Here is a 25,164-nt window from a genome sequence, read left to right on the forward strand (position 1 = left end):
TTGCCTGTGGTGGTCATTGCCCGTTTTTGCTCTGGTTGTGTTTTAATTGCTGCCCTTGATCATCCTCATCCAAAGCAAATGGCTTGACATGAAGTCGTCGTGTGATGTGGAAAGATACAAAAGACACTAGGGCCGTCTGTGGACTCCTCTGTGCTGAGTGCAAGCAGTAGCCGGCTTGCTGGTAACCAGAAACAGTGTCTGCTTCAGCTGGCTCTAGCCTGGTGATGCGGTTCTCCCAGTGAAGGTGGGGGGAAGGCTCAGCCTGGCAGACTTGGACATTCTACCCCCTACAGTAATTAAAACTTCCTGCAGGGTGGTGGAAAAGTCATCATGGTTTTCTTTTCCTTCTCATTTTGCCTTTTTCTTTCTGTTGCCATCTTCCCTTTCCAAGAGAAATCTTGCAAAATTACCGTGTTCCTTTTAAATGGAGTGTGAACTTTTAGATCTCTTCTCTCCTTGGTTAATATTCGAAGGCAGATACTATGATATATCTAACTTTATATTTCTCATGGTTGGGAAGTGATGAAAAAGTTTCATCCTCTAATGGTGAAGGAACTCACTTTTGGGGGGGGGGGGGTGAATAAATCTTAGATCAGAAAGCTTAACTTTCTGAAAAGGTAGGTAACTAAAAATTGTTCCTGGTCTTTATCTTTGTTTGGTCACCTCAAGCCATTTGCTTAGTATATAAAAATGTTCACCAAACACCAAGCACATCCCTTTGATGCATTCATATGGTTTCTTACCACCTACTTACTGGGTTTGGGTGACTATCATAGGTACATATTACCACGGGGATCCTTACAACTTTTGTAATAGTTATTTGTCCTCCTTAGTGAAATGGGTTACTCAAAAAGTGATTACTGAGGATATTAGAAAAGTACAGGCCCAATACAATTGACCTACAGCCACCACGCCAGAAATTGGTTGGGATTTTTGTCTCCCTTCAAGCAACGTATTAATTAAAAAGAGTTTCTGTTTTTGCTCTCCCATGACAGCATGGTACTTTATAAAACCATGCCTTTTTTATGGTGGAGTGCCAACTGGTACTTTTGGAATATGACAAATTCAATGTGGATTTTGAGAAAGGCTTCATAGATTCAGATTGGTAGCAAATAGAAAAAAGAACAAAAAAAGAAAGGTGGCAGAGAGAGGTAGGGGCCGGAGGAGGAAGACGAAACATAGTACAGAATGAAATGGAAAAAAAAAATGTAATGAGATATCCTCAATAAGTCAAATAATATGAGAACCACCTAATTTTCTTCCTCAAAAGACTGACAAGTCTTGGTGACAGGAATCAGGGGGTTCTTTTTCTCAGCATGACCCTTGACATTTTTGCATTCTTCCAACTCTTATAATTTCATGATTATCGCAACTTGGCAAAACACTTGCCTCCCCCTTCCCTTCATTTAATTTTAAAACAAAGAGATAACAGGCTAAGAAGAAGTGACCAAAGATTGCCTTCCTGATACCTGAGGTGCCTCAACTTAGTATAAGGAAAAAAAAGAACTTTTTGAGTTTTGTGGGACCAATAACCCTAGTTTCTTTGATATGCAGGTCTAAGTATTGTACTTCTATCGTGCAGACACAAGTATAGAAAGGGGAAACATCATACCTTGTTCTTTCAATTCTTTTTATGAAAAGTATATACAAGAACTACCTTTTCCTTTGGAAATCCTTTTCAGAGGCCCCTCTTTTCTTTTTCATGGGTAGGAATGTTCTTCCCAGAATCATTAAGTTAGAAAAACTGGGCCAAAGCTTTCAGCTGTGTACAGGGTTTTTGGTAGTGATGTTCTAGGATGACATCAATAACTCTTCATTATCAAATAGTAGGTACACACAAATACTTACTGAGTGAAAAAAGGAACACTTGCAAGCCCCTTGAATTATCTATGAGAAGAGAGAAGAATTGGAACTGGACTCCATGATATTACAAGCGCAAATGTGGAGTCCAATAATCAGCATTGGTTTGGGTCTTATCTGAGGTTACCGATCACCACACAGATTGCTTGCTTTACAAATGAATGAAAGTAAGAACAGCCTTTGTCATAGCTTAGAGGAAAAAAATATTTCTCTCCCCAGGATGGAAATAAAAGGAATTAAAGAGGAATATTTCTTTATTCATTCAGCATGCACCATATATCATGCTCTCTTCAAAGGCACCATGAGACCCAGTATGAACCTCAACCAACTCTAGAACTCAGCACACACAGTGGGGAGAGGTATCGATAAACAGCAGCAACAACAAAAAATGTGCAACATGTAGCAGTTTCTAAAAAAAAAGTCTGGTTCAAGATGAGTAGGGGCTTCAGAGATGATTTCAGAGAGGAAGTGCCCTTTGAGCTGAGCTTCGTTGAGGGGCATGCCAGCTCAGTAGGTTAAGGAAGGAACTTTCCAGGCAGGCCCAGAGACTTGGAACAGATGTGGTTTCCAGAAAATTGCCATTTTGTAATCAACACGGGCTGCAGTTTTCTACTGAATTTCTGGGTTTTGCTGTAATTATAACAAACTTTTATGTTTTGTGGATAGCAGTATAAACAAAGACTAAAAAGACCTTTTCCACTGATGTCCAGGTGTTTTTTGTTTTTTGGGGGGTTTTTTTTGTTGTTGTTGTTGTTTTTTACTCTTAGAACCATTCCATGTCCACTGTGGAACACAGTGCTTTAAAAAATGTTCAGTAGTTAGGAGCAAAGTCCCAGAGCACTATGTCTCGTAGCTCCAGAGGCACAATTCACACTGCACCTTGAAAATATGCATTGTGACAACCCTAACTGAAAGCCTCATCCATTACCTGAGATACACACACACACACACACACACACACACTTACGCAAACGTCAGTTTCTAATAAACAGCCCCGACCTTTCCTGCGCCATCTCAGGATTATAAAATAGAATTTTTCAAAGTCCGGCTATATCAAGCACTAGCTAAACTGCAGTTAATTACAGTGCACATTGTATAATTATGTGAAATACCCCCTCACAACCATCTTAATTAAGGACTAATTGCAGATTTCTGTCTGTCAACAAAATCGTACAGTACAGGCTTGTACTTGTGGCTGTTTTAATATCCTAGCTTTCAGATGCCCTTGTATTAGGACACAGTAATAGACCATATAGGTATAACGGAGACTGCAAATGTCTGCAGCGGAGACCTGCCTTCCTCAAAGCTCACAAAGTTCTTTACATCACGATGGGGACGGGGAACTGCTGATTATCTCCATAACCTATTGGTGTTCATCAGTTACGTAAGAGTTTCAAAACACGGACCTTGAAGGAGCGATCTGAGTGGAACTAAATGCTGATCAGAGGAGACATAATACTTTTCCATTGGGATTTGTCAAAGTTACACCCGTATTCTTCTCCTTTCTCTGCTGTCTTCAATTATGGCCCTTGTATTTCCTCTAGTTGCCTTTATAAGGCAGTTTCTCATTATCTATTTTCTCTTATTTGATTTCTGCAACAAAACTGAGATATGTCTCAGGTTAACACTCCCTTTTACGGATGAGGAAGCTAAAGCTTTAAGAGACTGCACGGTAGAGGGGCATTCTGGAAGACCAGCCGAGATATTCTGCTTCTGATTCCTTACACTGTCCCTCTTCCAGACAGTTTGTAATGCCAGCTGCCTCATGCTTTACCCAGTACATTTCAACTATTCCATACTATCAAATTAATACAAGCAGAAACCTTTATATAGCATTAACTGTGCGCTAAGCCTGGCTTTAAGAGTTCTATGTACAGTAACGGATTTAATCTTCTGAACGTCCTATGGAGACACTGAAACACTAATTCACTATGCGACCTTGAAGAAATCACTCATCATCTTTGAACCTCAGTTCTCTCCTTTGTAAATTGAGCAGCTTGAGTCAGAGCACAGATGGCAAGCAGATTTGAACCAAGATCCCGGCTTTGACCAATGGGTGATAGCTGCCAGAAGAATTGTACTGAAAAGTATCGAGGCCAGATCGAGGCCCAGTGGTAATGTGGGCAGTGACCAATCTGTGGTGCCCCCCAATGGCATGGAATGGTGCAGGGACACCATGTGCCACGCACTCGCCATCTAGGAACCCTGTGAGCTCCAAAGCTAACATTCCTTGCCTCTAAGAAACTAATTTCTTCTTAAGAATCATCCCAAGCAGGCACTGAACACTACATTTTGAACATTAAATGTACTGCCCTTCCGTCCTCTCTCTTTTCTAGTTTCCAAAAATTCCTAAAGAACACCAAGTTGCTTTTCTCCATCATCTGGGCATGTGAGGGTCTCCCTCCATGTCCCTCCTCTTGTGACTTGCTTCCAGTTCAGACCCAGAGGGTCTCATGGACACTGTGGGCAGACGCCTCCGCTGACTGTCCCACCGCTGCAGCTGTCTGCGCCCGGCTCTGTGCTGCTCTCCCACTGCCAGCCGGGCCCTTGCCAGAACAAGACCAAGTAATAGTTTGTACCTATTTGTCAGCTGTTATTTCTAAGTGCCAACACCTCCTGAGCAAAAAATAGGAAAACTACTAAGGATGACTCTGTATGGAGATGACACAGTGGCATTTAAAAAAAAAAACAACAACAACAAAAAAACAGCTGGTGTTTACAGATGGAGCCTCTTCTGGCCTCCCAGTGACTCTCCCACCCATTCTTTGTACATGGGTAAGGTATGCCCCTCCATCGCAGTCCCATCAGAAAATTCTCCATCTCTTGCCATGCACTCAATGAGGAGTCCAAAAAGATGTGGTTTTACATCTCGACTCCCACTACTTCTTGACTGAAAACAACAAGCCCCATTAACACCTTTGAGCCTCAGCTCCTTCATCTGTAAAGTGGGGATCATCAGAGCATCTACCTCAACAGAAATAACTACAAAAAAAAACAGCAATGGTTGTGAAAGCCCTTTAAGGCCATACAGACGTGAAATTATCTTACATTCATTGCTGTGGCTTTTTTTCCCCTCCTCCTCTTAGTCTCCTTCCCATTACCCATAGGGCTTTTCATTCCCGAACATGAAAGGAAAAATTGGTTTAACGTGCTGAGATCACAGTTGTGACATCATCCCATCCACCACAGCTCCCCCGAAGGTCAGCTACTCCTAACCCTGTACATGACTGTCACAGGGTCTTTAGAAGTGGGATGGGCCTTGACGTAAGGATGCCGCCACTGCCATCTGCCAGCCTTCCTGCTCTGAACAAGAACCAGGGCCTTTTGTAAGTTAGAAAGTAAAGCCAAAAGCAACAGATAAACAGAAGAACTATAGGACTCTCCAACAAAGTTAACCAAAGCTGTGTTGCTTTGTCCTAGTTTTCTGAATCACGAATGAAACATACCGTCACCAAATATTTTATTTAAGGCTTGCCTTTAGAATAGCCCATCAGAATGATTTGTAAGGACATTGGGAAGATTCCTATGGGAACATGACGTGTTATATTTATTTAGAGAAAACCACACTTCCCAGAGTGAAAGCATACAGACAGGAACACAAAGGAAAACCTATCTTTGGCCTCATTACTCATCCCATTTCCTACCACTAAAATCAGAATGTAAATTCATTGACATTTTTCTCTGGGTTGAGCCCTGGGGACGCCATGGTAAATGAAAGCCAGTCCTCGCCTTTATGGGGTTCCCAGTCTAGTAGAGAGGCATAAGTATCTCCTGATGTTTGAAAGCTTTGTTATCCTGTGCTCAGAAGTCCCCTCTCACATATTAGTCAGTCCATAAAGCTCTCCCCATGAAGTTGCAGTCAAACACTACAGTACTCACTGGCCATGTTTCTAGCCCTAAAGCTATGCTTTGTCCCCTGGCATTTTTACACTTACCTTCTGAGCTCCTATGACCTCTACATATCTCAGGCTTTAGATAACTGTGGATCTTAGCAGTCAATCACCTTCATTATTTTTTGGCCTAGACTAAATTTCAGCTGTTTAGTTTATTAAAAGGAAATCATATTTTCCCAAATTTAAAAAAAAATTGTGACTCTGACTCCTCACATACCACACCCCAGATGTAGAAAAGTCCCTGAACATTCTCGGAGGAGCCATGAGTAGATGTCACTGAAAAGGACCATCAAGGCTTGTTCTCCATGCCATAAGGAAGTAGCTTAGCTAGCAGTGCCATTCTCAGAGTAAGCCTGCCTGAGGGTGAGGAGAGATGTGACTTGGGCCTGGGGCCATTTCTCATGCTCAAAAAAGTAAGACACTCTCACCCTGCCCCATGCCAGCTACCTGGGTGCAGGGAAGACATCTGTACTTCAGAGCTTTATCCACATATTGCCTATTTCCCCAAACTGGTTGTCATTATCAAAACTATCTGTAATATTAACTCCTTTTATGAAATTAACTCACCTTTCATGGTGCTGTCAAAGGAGGAGCACATTGGCAGATGGAATGTGTTTCAAGGGGGACGAGCAGATAAAGCAATGAGTTGTGTTGTCTGTTGGTGGTTTCAGGAAGTACTACCTCCTATGGCACTCCTCTGTAGAACAGCATACAGGAAGTCCTTTCCAATATCCCTAAACTAGTACCCTACTAAAACACAGTCAGTGCTGGGCCTAATGCAAAGAAAGGAGTAGATCCTCTGGGTTCACAGCTGATCTTGGCTAATCTTGTGCCCAGTTTATTAACTGGGTAACACAGATGTTTGAAAAAATAATTGCCTAAAGCCAATTGACTTGCCATGGTAATCGATTGACTTGAGGCCCCTGTGAATCAGAAGGCTTGTAGTAAATGTCACTGGAGGGCCTGACACTTATACTACATTATCTTCCTCAGTTCTCTTTCCAAAGGTGATAGGCTAGATGTAGTAGCCATTCTGATCAGTGATTTAAGGTCCTCCTCAAATTTTTTATCTTCTGAAACCGACCCAGCATTTTCCTGATGAATTAACAGTAGAATAAAATCTTCAGTGTCCTGAGGTTTATACTGATGGAGTTCTTGTCACATAAATGAACCAAGCAGACACTTGCTTTTGGCCAATATGCTTCTTTGGGAAATAAAATAGAAGATGAAATAAAAGGTCCAGAAATTCTGATAATGTAGCATCAAACTACTGGATGAGCTTGAACTAAATGGTTTCGTTTTAAGTGTAAGTAATAGGAGCTCCACTCCTCAGTGTCAGACAGAAGGCAGTCTCATAGGTCACTGCTCTGGTGAACTGCAGGTGGCTAGTTTCTATCATGACTGATAGTTATAACCTTCAAGAACCTGATATTATCATAGTTCTGGAGTTTTATGAGGCTGGAGGGATTTTTGGAATGGCTCCAGGAGAGCAAGCAAGGAAAATGAACCCTAAACTGTGTCCGTTTCCTGTGTTTCGGAGCAGGGCTTGTGGCTGGGATCTGTGGGATATGACTGGTTGTTAGTTCACTGTAATTTTCCTTTCTTCTCTTCTCAGGAGGGCAAGAAGACTTCATTCTTTCTTATGAGCCTGTCACAAGGCAGGAAAGTAAGTTTCCCAGCATGCTCTGGTTCCTGATTTCCAGGCCATATCAGGTGACACCATTAGAGGAGCCAAAGAGTGAAGGATTAAGGAGGATGAGCTATGCTTAATATCCAACTGTCCCCAGCCCAGATTGTGCTCTCTCTTTGGCACGAACAGCTTCCCTGCTAACCAGGGACAGGGGCAGCTCCCAGGAGGAAGAGGCAGTCCTCCAGATTAGTGGTCCTGAGTGGAAGGAGCACCTTAGAATCACTAAACAGCTCCACCTACAGGACAAATGGATAAAATCTCCTGGGAGACTGAAGTCTCAGCTCAGTATTGAGAAAGGCTTTCTAGCAGACCTGTCCTAAGATACAAGCCATCCTCTGGGCGGCTCCATTTCTTTTTCTGGGAAGCCTTTATACAGAGGCTAATGGCTATGGACAAGGATACTGCAGAGAAAATTCAAGAGTTGGAGGAGGAATGGTACCAAATGGACTTTAGAGTTCCTTCTACCTTCGTGTTACAAAGGAATTGGGAAAACTCTAGCAGAGCTATAATAGGGAGCATTTTGAGCTGAGGAAAAGAATTATAAAAACATAAGGTGTCATTATGCTAACAATTACTTCTTAAAGTCATTATCTAAACAATGGCCAGAGAGCTACTTTGGAATCTTTTTGCTCCCACGCAATTGACTAAATTCAGTAGTTGTTTTGACATTGTGTAGGCATAACTTAAGAGTAAGCAAAACCCCTCCGAACATTTCTTTTCATTGGCAGATACTGCAGTTGCTTTTCCCTATTGCTAAATTCCAGAAAGTAGGCACAGCCAGCATACCGAGTGTTAAACACCAATTTCTCCTGCCAGGCTGTACGGGCAACTTACACAATGATGTAAAACCCTCAGCGGTTCTGTTTGGTAATTTCACCTTAAGACTCACCTGGGCAGAGCAGTTGTGCGGTCCTGTCCACGTCTTTCCCCCTCATTTGCATCTTCTCCTCTCTGCAGTAAACTATACCCGGCCAGTGATTATCCTGGGCCCCATGAAGGATCGGATCAATGATGACTTGATATCTGAATTCCCCGACAAGTTTGGCTCCTGTGTGCCTCGTAAGTATCGTTTCTCTTTTCGCTGAAAGAAAGGCTCTCCTCCTTTGAGACAATAAAGTGTAATTCTGTTCCTCAATGGTGTCTTCAGTGATTCAAATACTATCAGTTACCTATTATCTGAACATCTTTTTTTTTTAATCTGAGCATCTTATTTAATTTTCTCTGCTTAACACTTTTCATCAGTGCTGTTGTGTATTCCCTATTTAGTGAGTATAATACTTCCTCCAAACTGCCTGTGATCCCCCAGAAGGCAGGATGACTCTTTTCATCCTGTAACTCCCATGACCTTTAAAAGAGCATAGAATTATTGATAGGCATTAGAATGTTCTTATAAACTGATAGAAATCTCACTGAAGCTTCTTCTCCCATAGAATAAGAGAGATCAGAGACAAAGCCATGTATTAAAATCATCTCAGGATGGCTTAGGGCCATGTGTCAATCCCAAAACAAAACAGCCTTTTCCATGGCTGATAACAGTGCTAGAATATGTGAGGATGAAGACAATAAGTCATGTAAAACTTTCATCTACCCTCTAGGCCATCACAAATTTTAATCTGCGTTCTTGCCCTGATGGAGGATCACGGGTCTCCTGGTCCCACTAAGTGTAGCCCCCTAAGAGTCTGTCTGCTCTGCCTGCCCTGCACACCGCACCTTTCCATTCACCCCTACTCCCATAGCGTCACATAAAAGTACGGAGAGGCCTTCTGTTCTGTGTGTGTGTGTGTGTGTGTGTGTGTGTTTGTGTTTAAACAGACCCCCCCCCCCCGCAAAGGAATTTCAATTTATTAGATAACTGAGCTCTTAAACCTATCCCAACAAATATTTCTTCCTCTCTGTACATCTTTGAAGCTTCATGCTTTGAAGTGTCTCGTACATTTCAGCACTACAGATGTCATCCAGAATAACTAAGAATAGTGGGAATCTCTTGGAACTAGGATGATTGCTGTATCTCAAGAAATTGTTCAGCAAGGACTCTGGGAAGAGATCCTGCCAAAGAGCCTATCTTGAGAAAGAGACCAGACAGAAATGATCAGGTCAAACCCTACTCCATTCACAGCAGCCTCCTGTGCATCCCTCCACCTTAGAAAGAAAAAGCCCAGACAGTCCTTAATGACCACTCCCACTTTCCCCTCCACCTGGCACTTTTTCTCTTGTTTTAATTATTAGCACTGTTTTATGATGCTCAATATATGTTCATTGTACAAAACCTAGAAAATGCAAAAAAAAAGTTAAGCAAGAAAAATAAAAATATACAGACTTTCAGAGTATCCAGAGATAACACCATTGTTAATATTTTCATAGATTTTCTTCTTTCTATGCATGCATTCTCTCCTCTGATTGGGTACATATTAGATATATACAGTTTCTTTGGCTTAACATTATTTAAAGTTTTATGTAAATATTTTAAGTGATTATTATGTCATAATCATTCCTCATTTATGGGTATTTGGGTTGTCTCTCCTTTTCACTCTTATGAATTATAATTAAAGTACAATTATAATTATGTGATATTTATAATTTATAAATTAATATATTGAACATCTTTAAGGATAAAACTTTATCTGAAGCTTTGATAATTTTTTAAGATAGATTCCTAGGAAGAAAATAGCTGAGTCAAAGATTGAAAATAGTTGAACATCTTTTATTTATACTGATAGGTTTGTTTTCCCTTTTCTTCCTACTAAGAACTTCAGTTACCTCTAACCATGATTAGAGTTAATGACTTTATGATCTCCTATTATATCTTTCAAATCCCTAAATATATTTTTATTGTTTGTCCAGTTTTTCTCTCCTGGATATATGACAAATTTTCCTGCTTTTTTGCTTGTCCCATAATTTTTTATGGTGAGACTACATTTTTGAGAGTCTGGATTTGGTTATCTTTCTTTGTAGAATATTGTGTTTTTGTTCTGGCTGTTAATAACTTACTGGCAAATCACCTTCTTCAGTTCTAGATCCTCCACTTGGAAATGGAGGTGGTGTGAATGGAGAGTTCCCCTTGTGTGCATCTCCAGTCTCAAGGTCACAGCCCTGTGCTGTCTGTCTTGTCTACCTTCTGATGCCTGACAGTAGCTACTCCATTCACTTTATCTAGTTTTGTAGTTGCTTACAATGGGAGGCTAACTAGTACCTGTCATTACGTCAGGGTCCTCCATATTACATATTTTGTATATCTATGTTGAGGGTATGGTGAAGAGAAGAGGTATAAATGCTGTTTATGAATATAAATTACCTTAATTTTATTATTTTTGTTTTATAAAGATACTACGAGGCCAAAGCGTGACTATGAGGTAGATGGCAGAGACTACCACTTTGTCATTTCCAGAGAACAAATGGAGAAAGATATCCAAGAGCACAAGTTTATAGAAGCTGGCCAGTACAATGACAACTTATATGGAACCAGTGTGCAGTCTGTGAGATTCGTAGCAGAAAGGGTATGTCCACCAATCATCTTACACCTCCCTTAAAGAAGGCTCCCGGGAGGCAACCTGCATCTTTGGTCATTACTCTTCCCTAACTGCAGCTGTAAATTTTGATTAAATATTCCTTTTAAGATCTCTAAGCGGAGAATGACTTTAGAACAAGGTCATTAATCTTTGTTCTAATCTCAATAAGGCATGCTGACTGACTTGTGGGGAGGAGGAGGTTATAAACCTAAAGGCAAATAACAGCTTGAAGTTTATGGAGATTCACTTTGTCCTTGACGTACTTATCTTTGGCCCCAGTAAACAACATTGAAGTGTTAAGGAAGCTTTAGTACTCTTGGTTGTTTAAATCAGGGTCCTCAATTCTTTTTGTCAGCATGAGTTTCATTTCATTTCCCTGAAAACTTGGGGCCCTCAGGACCCTCCTGGGGGAGGGGTAAGTAGATGAAGAGGGCTAGGGCCTAGCTTCCAGCTGGCAGAAATTTCAACTGAGAGGAGGTGTGAATACCACCATTCCCTTCCCATTGTTAATTTCAAGGCCATGCAAGGGAAGAGAATGTTCAAGAGAGAACAGGATAGGAAGACACTTGAGTGTGGCTCTAAGATCTGCTTATAGAGAGATCCTAATCCCCTGTCAACACAGATGATCAGTTTCAGGAGAGAAAAGCGTTAAGAGCCAATCCTGTTTGTTATATAATTAATATTTGTTGGGTTGATTTTATGTGATTTGACATAGCCTTTTCATGTACTGGTAAAAAATTAAACAAGAAATTTTAAGGGCTATCTGAGAATACAGTAAACTGCATCTCTTCCTTTCTCTCAAAAGTTGGGTTTTTTAAGCTCTATCATGTTGTTTCTAATCAGATTCCTGAATGCATTTGTCTATTCTCCCCTTTGAACATGTAAATATGACTTCTTTTAACTTGAAATGTTCTGGCCAGTGAATAATTGAACAGCATTTAGACATGTTGTTTAGCTGTTGCATTTCACAGAGAGCAAACTTGGAATTTATTGCTTAAGTGATACAGGGTTTGAACCATCTTAGTATATTTCTCCTATAAGAGCTCAAGTATTCACTAGTCTCTTTGTTTTCACATGAGTATTCATAGAAAGTTTTTAATCCCCTACTGTTGATTTAGGATTGTTCCTATCTGCACAATATCCTTTTTCTCTTCTTTTTTTAAAGTTCTTTGGGCCGCAGGGTAAGGAGGCCATTTCTCTCCAGGAGTTAGAATATGATGTTTGCCAAATGTATCTACTTTTCCCAAAATACTTTATAAAGCAACTCCTTGCTCTGAGCATGCATTGCAGTGGAACCCCAGTTAAATGAGGCATGCGTGCTACCTGCCATAGGGTTTTCATGTAACAAACAAGAAATTTAAGGATGTAATAGTGAAGGTAACTCTTTGTGTCCGTCCTCAGCTGTACTAGACTGAGTATACCCAGGCAGGATACAAGAAGCGCTCAGCAAATATATGTGGGATTGTTCCAAATTCACATGCTTACTATTCCTCCAGATTTAACATCGGTCAGGATAAGAGAATGAGGTATCTACTTATTCCAGCCAACAGTTCTGTCAGTGCTCAAGACTTGACTTTGAGTTTTCCTGGCACTGAGACTTTGGGCAAGTTACTTATTATTTCTAAGCTTTAGTCGTATCTTCTGTAAAATGTGGCTGGTAATACCTCCCTCATAGATTTGGGGATTTCTTGTTGATGGTTATCTTGATGGTTTATGAGAGCTTCATGAGTGGACACAATCACATTACATAAGGCTACATACCTTCTTTGTGCAAAAGATCAGGTATTTATCTAAGAAACTTAAGCTGAGGTGACACCTGTGAAATCTCTATGGCCATGGCAGGCACTTCGTAAGGGACTTGTAGAAGCATTCAGTGAGGACCCTGAATATCAGCCTTTATTTATGCTTTGCAAAGATCTTTTCTCAGCCTTTAGACATTCAGTATCCCTTACATTCCTTGAAAACATACTCACTTTTTGTTTTGTTGTTGGTTTATTTTGGTTGGATTATTATCCCTCTTTCTGGATTAACTCCATGTTTTTCTTCTCTTTCTACCAGGGCAAACACTGTATACTTGACGTGTCAGGAAATGCTATCAAACGGTTACAAGTTGCCCAGCTCTATCCCATTGCCATCTTCATTAAGCCCAAATCTCTGGAACCTTTGATGTAAGTGGAGGGCACGGGAGACCGTCACCCGCCGCCTATTCCATGCGACACAGCAGATTGCTGACAGCCCTTGGTCATAAGTGCTTAGAAGTCAGAAGTACTATCGTTGATTTTTTTTAAAGCAGTTCCGTTTTGAAAAAAATATGTGGAAGTGTTTTTGAACCACTAGAGGCATAATGTCAGTATTCCCCTAACATGTCTTCACTAATATTTCTTTATTTTAATGTTCATTTCACAAGTTGGTGCGTGTGTGTGTGATATTTCTTTTGTTTCATTTTGTTGTTATGAAGGTAAGTTGGTTTGTTTTGGCTTTCAAATGGTAGGAAGCAATCATCTTTGCTTGTCTCTTTCTTCTGAAAGCAGTTCATTAGTAAATCTTTTTAAACATGTGGGTTTTTCTAGAGGGAGAAGACAATGTTTTAGACTCTTTCTATTGATATTTCATTTAGTTTTAGCATAGAATTCTTCTGTTCCTTAATGAAAACCTCCTGTATGTAGACCACTATCCTTAAAAAGGGAGTTTTCTTAGTGACACAGCAGGAACACATTTATAACTTAAACCAATAGCTCCATACTTGTTCACATTTATGAATAAGGCAAAAATGTGTGACTCAGATTTTTTGTGTGTGGTTTTTATTTTTCAGAGGACTGGCAAAAAGCTTTCTTTAAAAGCCACTAAATAAATTGGGCAAATATTCCCTGATAGACTAGAAAGTAACATATTTTCAGTGGCGATTTGTTAGAAATTGTTGGCACTGCTTTCTAGACAACTCCCATACAAATGTGAGGCTGCCGTAGCCAGAAAGCAGGGACTTGAAAATTGCTTGGGCTAGGTTTGGTTTTTCCCTTTCCTTTTCCCTTTTGCTTCTTCTGATCAGTTAACGTCACCTCAGACAAGTTGCTTGACCTCTCTGAGATGTAGTGCCTCTCCTGTAAACTAGGCACATTAATAATACGTACCTCACAACTGGTATAAAGGTTAAACATGAACATGAATACGAAGCCCTCCATAGGGTCTTTAGCATATAGTAAGCACTCCATAAACAGTAGCTGCTCTGTGAAATTTTCAAGTTACTTCATTGTAAAAGGAATAAAACTATTTTGTCATTGTAAAACACATAAACTACCTTTCCAAGAAGTCACAAGAGATAATGCTGGTGTGTGTGTTGGCAAGAGCTTTGCTCACATTTGGGCCTCAAGATCTTAGCGTGTTTGACAGGATTCAGAAGTGAGCCACAGAGTCCTAGAAAACAGTGCACGTGGAAAAAAACAAAAAAAAAAAAAAAAAAAGGAAATTACTTAGTCCCAGAGGTGAAAAAATTACTTGCAGAAGGTATCAGCAAACTGTTCCACATCCCATCCCAGAGTAAAGAAACAGCAAACTACAGCAGCTGCAACTACAGCCTAAGAGAATTAAGTTAAATCCACTTTCTCTGGGGAAGTTGCCAGAGAGATGTCTTAAAAGCAGAATACGTTCCCATAAATAAAAGATGGACAAAGGTTCTTACCACGGGTCACGGACAGTACCTTCTGCCCCGAGAATTTAGGTGTTAACTTATAACATCCAGAGCTTTGCCGAGAGTTGGCACATGGAAAAATCAGTGTTGATGTTAAAATACTGGTTCTGGGTAGTATTATGCCTGATAGCACTCTTGAAATCTCTCCTCATCTAGGATACAATAATTTAAGCAACCACATATTTCATTATGTGAAAGTGATTTCTAATCTGTAAAGAGCCTCATAAATATTATTAACAATGCTAACATTAGGAAGAAGAAGAGAAAAATGGCCCTCACCTCCTGGCCACAGGACCTTAAAGGCCTGTTTCAGAAAATTGAAGAGTAAGTTTTCACATCATAAATACGCAGTGGGATAAATGGCTTCCCAGGGAGGTGAGGCCTGAGGGAGAAACAGCAGTTGCACGTTTGCCTCCATGTGACATTGGGGAGACATTCCCATCTGGTGCTCGGTAGGAGAAGGTCTCCTTCCATCCACAACTATGAGATGACTTATTCAGTTTTGCCTCGGGGCACTGTCACAGCCACTTATCGCCAAGGAAAATTAAACATACTGATGGCTGGATTCCACAATGAGGACCATGAATCTGAAATAATTTGCTGCAGCCATATTCTTGAGTCTCAAGTGCAGTAACGGTGACATTCAAACTGATGGGATCTTATTATGAAAGGCTGGATGTTTACTTTCCAGCTCCCTCTTTTCCAAGGGTTTTACTTCAGGAGAAAAGCAGGCATGGTTTGCCCATACCCCGGGGAGGAGTGAATACTAGGTCAACCGGAACAAAGGCATGGCAGCTGTCGCATGTAGGCATTGATACATCATGACACACGGTATTTCTCAAGTGCATCATCTACATCAAACCACAGAGCTTATTAGCACATACATAGCTGACTCTTCAGGGAAGCATAAAAATCAAGGCTCTGGAGGAAAGAGATGTTCTTTTTATAGTGTGCCACCACGTGACCACTGTGCCTTACCCCACCCCAGGGCAGTGGGAAGCTTTCCTGTGTCTCTTTACCTTGCCAGCCCCAGTCTGCTTTTACCTTCTTGTTCCCATGGTGGCCCATGTTTTCTTCTGTCTTCAACTGTATCATAATTATGTTGATTTGTCAACATAAGTGATTCATTCATTCATTTACTCATTCAACAAAGAAGTCTTGAGCCAGGCTCCATGACACACACGATGAACAGATCCTGGTCTCCGCCCTCAGTGAACTCACAGATTAGGCACGGAGATAAGGAATATAATAGATGAGGTGATAGAGGGTAAAAATGGAAATTCAGTGATGGTTACAGTAAGTGCAAAGAGAATTCAGAGAACACAGGCTAGCATGAGCCAGGAATGTCAAGGAAGATCCCGAGCCACATGGTTTCCTGAAATCTGGAGCAAAATCCTGTCTTTCTATGAAAAATATCCCTGGATTTAGCCCAGCGTCTTCCGGACCCAAGGGTGACATCCACTCACAGCTTCTAGGACTAGTGCTATTTGGGAGGAGAATCGCAGATACCATCCCTCAGAACAAGATGAGTTTATCTCAACATCAAGAGTTCAGAAAATTCCTATTTTTTTTTTCTGTTGCAGCCATCAGATCCTGTCAAGAATCATGTTAAAGTCTCACTTCAGTTTTTTAAATTTTTTTCCCAAATAAGCCCCTTGGGAAAGTCTCGGTATAATGCAAAGTCTGTTTGACTAAAAGTTGGCTTTAAAAGAACCCCAAAACTTTGAATCTGACTTCAGATTTTCTCTTTTACCTTCTCAAGTCCCTTTATTACTTCAGGCCACAGTGACATGGTCTAAAGTCACCTGTCCCAGACCCCAGTCTCTGGCTCCCTCGGGGGCACACAAGGGCAACAATGCTTTCAGTATTCTACGTGCCCCTGTGATGCATCCCAGTGGGCCAACCAAAGTACCTCTGCCCTTGGCTAGGCTTTTATCAGCCCGGAACAGCCACGCTGTTGTTCAGAAGATGATCAGAGACAAGCATTGTCAGTCTTTGACTAATAAAAATGTCTTTGATGAAAAAAAAAATGGGAAGACAATATAATTTTATTTAAGAAATACAGTTTGTTTGGTAGGCAAAAATTTTTTACTACCTAGAGGACATGGGAAGATAAAGCTGCCACTGGTTAGGAATCAGTTGATTGGGTTATTTTCCATTTCCTTCCCACTCAGTTTGTCCTTGAGGTTGGATTTAAATATTCTTACAGTGATTAAGCAGCACTTACATACAGCAAGAGTTGACAGACTAAGAGAAAGAAAGGGACAGAGAGAGAGAAAATCCCAGGCATAATTCCTTTATCTCCCATTCTCCTATCAGAACAAAACCAAGTCAACATTGGAGACTCTTACCAAGATCCTCTATCCTTGTTTGCTACGGAGGTTAATTGCTTATAATCTGTTTGGAAGTGTTTTGATCCCAGCATGTGTGATTGTTTCATTCTCTCTGTGTCCATTTATTCACCCCTCCCTCAGCTAGTCCTCCTAATGCCGTTTGATTATAAAAGCAGATGAAGTTGAGGGCACTTGGGTGGCTCAGTTGGTTAAACGTCCAACTCTTGGTTTCTGCTCAGGTCAAGATCTCAGGGTCAGGTGATGGCTCTGCGCTCAGCAGGAAGTCTGTTGCCCCTCCCCCTGCTCGCTCGCGCTCTCTCTCTCTCTCTCCCGCTCTCTCTCTCTCTCTCCCCCTCCCTCTCTCTCTCAAATAAGTAAGTCTTAAAAAAAAAAAAAAAAAAAAAAAAAAACATGGTGTTCAGGGCTCTTGTTGCAGTAGATATGCCTCGCCCTTTGCAGAAGTTGAGCCGGGAGAGCCGCAGAAGACCCCTTCCACCTGAAAGATACAATGTCTAAGGGGCCTGTCACATTTTCTCTGATTCTCCGGAAGCCCTTTCTGTTTCTCCACTCCACATGCTTCCTGCTACACCCTGAAGATGAACAGCAGCCCATGGGGAAAATGGGGAGCAGAACACTCAAAGGTTCCCAGGAGGGCAGGCCCTGCCGACAGTCAAGTCTAGTTCTCTCAGATGTGATGAAATACAGACTGCGATGATGTCCCCTCCCTTCTCACCATCTCCTCTCCCCACCTCGGACCACCCCTAGAAGATTTCATTTGAGATTTCGTCCCATGTTTAAGAGAGGTCGAGCCAGTCTAGGACAAAGTCCAAGGAAGGGTAACTAGAAAGGTTAGCATTTGGAAATCACATCCATTGAGAGAAGAGACGAAGAAAGTAGGACAGTTTATTCTGAAAGAATGGTAGCCTCAAGGGATATATGAGCACTTGATTTAAAGACCCCAGTGCCTGTCATGGAGGGAAGGGGTTTAGTCCTCCTCTGTGTGACTGCAGAGGACGGCACAGAGGCCAGTGACTGGAAGTCATAAAGGGACACATTCAGCCTCTGTGAAACCAAGAGGCTGCCCTTTGAGAAGGGGAGCCCTCTAGAAGGGGTCCTTGTTGCTGAAATTATTCCAGCAAAGAAGAATCCCAAATAAGGACTAGGAAGCCGCTAGTAAGATTACACTGTGCTTCCTGCAGGATTCATTTTTGCCACACATTTTAATTTTTCAGGATTTGGCACATTCCTGTGTGCTCTAATACCAAACCCTTATTTCCCCAGGGAGATGAATAAGCGTCTAACAGAGGAACAAGCCAAGAAAACCTATGATCGTGCAATTAAGCTAGAACAAGAATTTGGAGAATATTTTACAGGTAAGTTCATATACCTTTATACTGTGAGAAAGGATTGACTGTCTGCCCTTCGGTATTAGAGAGCTCTCCAGGCCTAGTATACCTGGGCCCTAAAAATGTCCCACTGAGAAACCCTAATTTCCCTCTGCTTTACCTATCTGAACCAGAACTCTGGGTTCCATCTACTCTGGATTCACAGGCAGCTAACTCTGGGTTCCCACTGGTCCTGTGCTAAAGCATGAGCCACAGATGGCACTGAGATGTCTCCTGCTCCCAAGCTCTCAGACGGGGCACCTGGTGGCTCAGTAGGTTAAGCATCTAACTCTTGATTTCGGCTCAGGTCAAATCTCTGGGTCCTGGGATTGGGCTCTGTGCCGGGCATGGAGCCCGCTTGGAAATCCCTTTGCCCCTCCCCCTTTTCTCCCTCCCCTAGAGAAGGAGAAGGAGGAGAAAGAAGATTTTAGGCATTAAGCTATCTTTCTGATATCATCAGAAAACTTGAAAAAGAAACCTTTAGAGCTCAATTAGGGAACTTCCAAAGCGCCACCTCTACTGAGATGCAGTCTCAGGGCTCCCTTCTCAGCCTCAATGACGGGCAGGTCTGCGTCCCGTTAGCAGCAGTTGAACGAGATGTTGAACATCTGTTTTCATTGATTCCATGTCAAGTCCCAGGGCAAAACTTTCTTTTCTTTTTGAATATTTCCTTGGAAACATGAAGTTTGGGGAATAGAGGAAGATTTTCTGACACCGGGTATCCTTGATTCTCTATTCTTAACGATGTTCATGAAACACAGATCAAATCCAAAGAGTGATCAAAATGTGTGGAAATTGCCTTACAACAAATGGTTTAAAAACAAGAAATTTCCTCCTGAATTTCCTTATGAGAAGTGAGATGCTTTACCGTTTGTCTTACTCAGAATATGAAAATGCCAATGGCTTAGCAATCTGCAAATATTTTGAGCCAAGTAATCTTGAGTAAAATTCCAATCAAAAACAAAGGTATGAGTCATGTTTTATCCGGAAAGAACATCCAGGTATAAACATCAAATCACAGTCATGCGTGTTTTGACTGGTAGCTCACACTCAGAGATAGATTCTCAAGGTTGTTGTTGAAGATCTAAACTGTGTTTCAGTAGCAATTCATTGTTATTCCCTAATGTCCTATAGATAATACTGGCATGTGTTGGAGAGCTCTCTGTAAGCTAACTTTAGTTCAGAGGAGGTTATGAAATACACTTAAATCTGCTTCAGATGACTTGGCATTCTAGGTAATTCATGGGTTAGCTGTTTGTTTATATTTCCTCTTATTTATGTTTCTTGTAAGTAGCTGTCATAAGGCATTCTCACTATGAGCAGCCCTGGTATGGCAAAGTATCAACTTACCAGATGACTTGGAGAATGAGTGGGGTTTCCTATTAAGGGTTTAGGGGTTGGAGGGGTTAACTCAAGTTGCCAACATTATTATTTCCCTGTGTCAAAAACGTCTAAATTTCTGCGCCTGCCAAGGTAAATGGAGAATATAGAATAAAAGGCCAGCTTTCTTTGATAAGCAGAGAGATCTCAGTCTGAAAATTGATCCATGCCTAGCCCAGAGTAGGCACCCATGAAATTTATTTTTTTTGTTGTTTTTTTGTTTTGTTTTGTTTTGGTTTGGTTTTTGGCACCCATGAAATTTAAATACATAAATGATTCATTGTCCAGAACCACAGACAGACATGTAGAAGGTAGAAAGACTGTGGTGCATTTGTTAGCTGATCCAGGACATGCACTGAAAGCTTCTTTTTTTTTTCTTTTACTCACTGACGTGACCTTCCTTAAGTAAATTTCCCACTTTTCCTTCCTTACTAATGAAAAGTCATACAAAGCTTCCATATGAGTTCATCTGTCACTGCTTTGGGCTTCTGCTGTGTGATTGATGGGTATTCTTCACCAGGCAGGGAATGATTCCTAACCGTGGCGTGTTGGCTCTTGTTCTAGCTATCGTCCAAGGAGACACCTTAGAAGATATATATAATCAATGCAAGCTTGTTATTGAAGAGCAGTCTGGGCCTTTCATCTGGATTCCCTCAAAGGAGAAGTTATAAATTAGCTACTGCACCTCCGACAATGACAGAAGAGCATTTAGAAGAAAAAAATATATATAATATACTACTTGGAGGCTTTTATGTTTTTGTTGCATTTATGTTTTTGCAGTCAATGTGAATTCTTATGAATGTACAACACAAACTGTGTGAAGCCATGAAGGAAACGGAGGGGCCACAGGGTGGGACAGAAAAGACTTTGCAGTATGCAGGAAGGCTTTGGTTTGCTCAAAGTGCCAGGTGTAGGGATGAACCTCTGATGGGCTTTCTGCCCAAGAGATGGGCAGCCTCCTCACCCCAGCAGATATCCAGAGCTGATTTAGCTGCTGAGCTCTCTGTGTCTTTTGCTTTAAAGAAAAGTTGTCAGCACTTGAACTTCACCAACCTTCCCATTACCCACATCTGTAATTGGTACACTTCGAATTTTATAACTATGCACACTCTTTGATTTCTTAACGAGCAAAAGAAAGAAACAAGGAAAAAGGAAAGGAGTCCCTTTGGAGACGGCATAATATCAGGAAAGGATAAGTGTGTAGTTTCTTTGACTGGCATCTACAAAGATGAGCATTTCATAAAATTCACAAGTGTATGGAGGATTGACCTCACTGAGAGGAGGGGATTCACTGAGGGTAGCTTTATGATTGTTTATTGTCTATTTTGCCATTTATAAACTGAAAGAAGGCACTAAAGATGAGAATAATTTATACAATAAAAATATATTAAATGTATAGAAATGAATTTCTATAGGTTAAAAAAGTTTTGTGAAATATTTTGTAATGACTAATTGAGAGACTAAATGGATGCACTATCAGCAGATGATCAAATTCAGGAACTGAAAGTTGCACTCTCCCTTTTGTTGCCAATGATCCATTAAGAGCATCTGAGTTCCTTCCAAAGTCTGACAAAGACTTCTCCCTCACTTACCTCCCATGATCTCCCTTCCATATTAGTAGCACACTCTCATGGAGCACATCCCTTAATGAGTTGCCCTTGTGGGTATTTTTGGAAGACTTTTGGTTAATGCATTTTTAAGCTGATGGCTTTCAGAGACAAACTCATTCAAATGATCTAAAGGGAAGTTTTTGCTTTTATCTTGTTAAACAACCTGGGCCTGCCATGCAAATAGTTGAATAACTTTGTTCCTAGTTACTTACATGCAATTCTCAAAGGATCATTTAGTATTTTGACCAACCATGAGTAATTAGGACTTTCTTTTTGTCTGTTTCACAAGTAACTGAGGGTTTTGTGACAGCCAGAAATGGTATCGAGCCATGGAGAGATCTGTCCCAAGAAGCACTGTTCCTTTGAGGAAGAGAGAAGTATCTGGTTGGGGGGGTGAGGGGTGCAGACTTTGTTTCTGTGTACAGGGCAAAGAGAACCACAGGGAAAGATAATTAACAACTTTGAGCTCAACCAATTGAACTGCCTTTCTTGGGGGCTGCACCTGGACCAAGTTTATTTTTTAGCAATTACAATAATGATGATTTAAAAAACCTCCCAAAGCCTATATCCCACTTTAGAGCTGATGATGACATCAGCGTTGCTTGTGCCCACGGTGTTTAGAGAGAGACTTTTCGGTGATCTCAATAACCACTCAACTCTGGGTTCTATGCCTGCCCAGACTAAGCCCCATCGCCTTATTTCTGGGGTACATCCAGACCTGGCAGGGATTCTGCCACACTGTGCAGCAAACCAGCATGCAGGCTGGGATGGGAGAGCGAGAGATAGAGCCATCAGCAGTGATGGGGCTTCTTCCCAGTAAGAACATCGGAGCTCAGAATGAGGGTCTCTTTCCAAAACCAAGTGTTGTTCATCTTACGCTAAGCTAACTACCACCGTCTGCCTCGCTGCAGTCACCAAAACAAACACAGAAATGCAAAATTATTCATCTACCTATAGTCTTGAGGCTGCCTTTGCCAGCGGAAGGGCTAGCAATGCATTTTCCCTCTGATGAAAGTTAAATCTGGGGGGACTTCCTCAGAATGCTCAAAACGTTAAAGGTATGTCCGTGGCTGCAATTCGCCAGTTTCAGGTCAAGGCCTACTTTCATCAATATTGCTGCCAGAAGTTTTCTGCCACCAGAATGCCATTCCTGATCCCAGCTCTATTTTTAGGCCACCATACTAACTTCTTTGGTTTCTCAACTGAGCATGCAACCATTTATTTAAAGGACTGTCATTAATGAGTAGGTGTTTCCGCGGGTCGTGTGATGTGCTTTCCATTTAATATTAAGTATTGCTGTGGCTGAGTACAATCAAATTGAACCACCAACCCTTGGTTTTGTAGTAATATAATTATTTATTTTCCTAGTGTAGATGCTTCCAGATTAGAATTGGCATTTGCACTGATTTTTTATGTAGATTTATATAAATATATATATACATATATATTTGCTTGAAGAATCACCAAGCAAATTGGTGAGAGGGTCTTTTCCTATAGAATTTACACCTCCATGTGTTGTGTTGTCTTGCGCTTCCCAATGTTGAGGTCTCTAGGGCTCCAACGAACTGGTGTATTTTGCAGCAAATCTGATGATTGTACGGATATGGCAGGAAAGTTACCCAGATTACATCTGGTGCAAATGCACTTGGAGCCTGGGGCCAGACCGGTGCTAACACTGCAAACTTTGTCCGGAGCTCTCTCCAATCTGAAGGCTTGCTGGGGGCGCAATGTCACCTTCCCATGCTGGGCCCTTTCGGAAAAGTGCCAGATCGTGTCACTGGTGCTATTTTTCATGCTCTGGTACAATGTGTAGCACCACGGGGGTCTCAGCTTTACCAAAATCAAAACCGCACTTGTCAGCGAATTGCAGGGGTATTTGTTTTTTGCTCTCCTCCCATGGGATCTGTTGGCCATTTCTTTGCCGGCCTCTCCCTGCCCTCGCCCCCCTCAGCCCCAAGTTCTTGGCTTGGCTCCGTCTGCTCAGTGAGCCCAGCTTTACGAAGCCGCACTCAGGTGCCTGTGAGCTGTCTTAGATCCTACTGCCAGCCCTTCCAGACTCCGAGCCAGGGAAAAGCCCTCCACTCCTCTGGCTCTCACCTCTGGTTTTCCCTCCTCCTTTTCCTCTGCTCTCCCCCTTCCATTTCTGTCTCATTCCATCTATCTCTTTGTGCACCTCTCCTTTTCTCCTACTGGCCTGTCTACCCGGAGTGTTGCATTCCTTCTGTGGTCTCTCATGACTCCCTCCCCTTCACTCTCCTGTCTCTCTACCCCCTTTAGTCTCTCTTCCCTTTCCCCCTCCTTTCCTGTCCTTTTTCTCTTCCTCACACCTCTGAACATCTCCTTGCCCATACCCCACTCTGAAATTTTTCTGTCCTATAAGGGCTCATGGCTGATTCAGACAGCAAGTCCATACACTGGACCGATGACACAGTTCCTATGGGTCACCGTTTCACTTACACAGCCCAGAAAGCAAAGCTGAGCATGAGGCCCCGGACTGGAGCCAGCTCCAGCACGCCTCACTGAGCCAGCCTGCACCACTGCCCTCGCAGTGTCGATGCAAGTGCTCTGGGCCCCGCGGCACCTGGGTGCCTCTCTGCCTGAAGGCTGGTCCGCAGTGAGCCCACTCCCGGCACCATCCTGTGGCTCTGAGGGTACTTCCTCTCTACAAAGGCAGACTCTGGCCCCGAAATCATTCTGACAGCAAACCTCATTCTTCTCATTGAAGCCATGCCATCGCCTTGGTTTGGAGAGAGACATTTTTTCCCACTTAAAAGCTTTTTTTCCCCCCCATTTTCATGTGAAGCCCCCTCTGCTTTTCAGCTGGTGATTGCTCTGGTGAGATTGAACGGACTCGCTGGTAAAATAACATCTCTTTTTTTCCTGTCTTGGTCCTGCCTAAATTCCTACAAAAATATTTAAGGCAAGGACTCGGGCTAGTTCCTAAGCTTATCGTGGTCATTCGTCACTCCCAGGGGGAAACAGGGACATTTCTCTGAAAGCATATGGAGTGACATGCCGACAACTGATTTGCCAGAGATCTCCCTACAGAATTCTGTGGATATGCATTTTACTTCTGTGTGTATGTATGGTCTATGTGGTATGTATATCCTGTATACACATACTGCATTGGGTATGAATGAATGTGGATGGAAACCCACACACACACTCCAGTCTGTAAATATCCTTCCTCACTGAAAACTGTGCTTTGGAAATCATTTCTTGTACAGCTGTGCAGTTTCTTGTAGCAGCTGAGGACAAGCTAAGACAAGTGGATGAGTTAGACAAAGATCACCTGAAAGATGGAATACGGAATCTCCCTAGCAACTCGTGAGGACAGACAACCAAATGGCAAGGTTGACTCCCGATGGGATGGCAAACTTTTCTTCTCTCCTTTCGGAATTTGTGTTTCCTAAGTATGTCTTAAATTCTGAGTGCACCAGGCTGTACCCGTTAGATCCTTTCGATATGACAGTTTCGTGCTTCTCTCTGACAGGATGTTTCTCCATCGAGCTGTAGTGCAGGAGGGGAGGGAGGGGGAAATTCTCCTTGCCTGGGCTGGAGTTTACAGAGACACTGCACAGCTTACACTCCTGTTAAGTGTAAATATTCGACACTTCCATTCCATTTGTGTAAAAAATAAAGCACACACAATTATAAAATCAAGATGTATATTTCATACTCAGTGTGTCTGTGCATATTTATTGCGTTTTGGTTGTCAACGGTGGCCCCGTTGTAAGAATGACTGATAGAGTGTTTATAAACGTGTCATGGTTTTATTATGAGATATAAATATTAAAACATTTTCTACTTTATAGCAAATTA

The 25,164-nt window shown here is 41.8% G+C and overlaps 1 protein-coding gene across 12 annotated transcripts in view; it reads left to right on the forward strand.

Annotated features, from left to right (window-relative positions):
• DLG2 (discs large MAGUK scaffold protein 2) overlaps nucleotides 1–23,506 on the forward strand; it is a 2,065,329-nt gene extending 2,041,823 nt beyond the window's left edge. For all 12 annotated transcript variants that reach the window (XM_047691101.1, XM_047691090.1, XM_047691092.1 and 9 more), the window contains 6 exons: nucleotides 7,369–7,419; nucleotides 8,401–8,502; nucleotides 10,765–10,937; nucleotides 13,008–13,117; nucleotides 18,249–18,340; nucleotides 20,297–23,506. In XM_047691101.1, coding sequence (XP_047547057.1) covers nucleotides 7,369–7,419; nucleotides 8,401–8,502; nucleotides 10,765–10,937; nucleotides 13,008–13,117; nucleotides 18,249–18,340; nucleotides 20,297–20,403 — 635 coding nt within the window. In that variant the 3' untranslated portion in view covers nucleotides 20,404–23,506. The remainder of the gene's footprint in view (nucleotides 1–7,368; nucleotides 7,420–8,400; nucleotides 8,503–10,764; nucleotides 10,938–13,007; nucleotides 13,118–18,248; nucleotides 18,341–20,296) is intronic.
• The last annotated feature ends 1,658 nt before the right edge of the window (nucleotides 23,507–25,164 follow it).

The sequence above is a fragment of the Lutra lutra genome, chromosome 10 (genome assembly GCF_902655055.1).
Source record: "Lutra lutra chromosome 10, mLutLut1.2, whole genome shotgun sequence".
Lineage (NCBI taxonomy): Eukaryota > Metazoa > Chordata > Mammalia > Carnivora > Mustelidae > Lutra > Lutra lutra.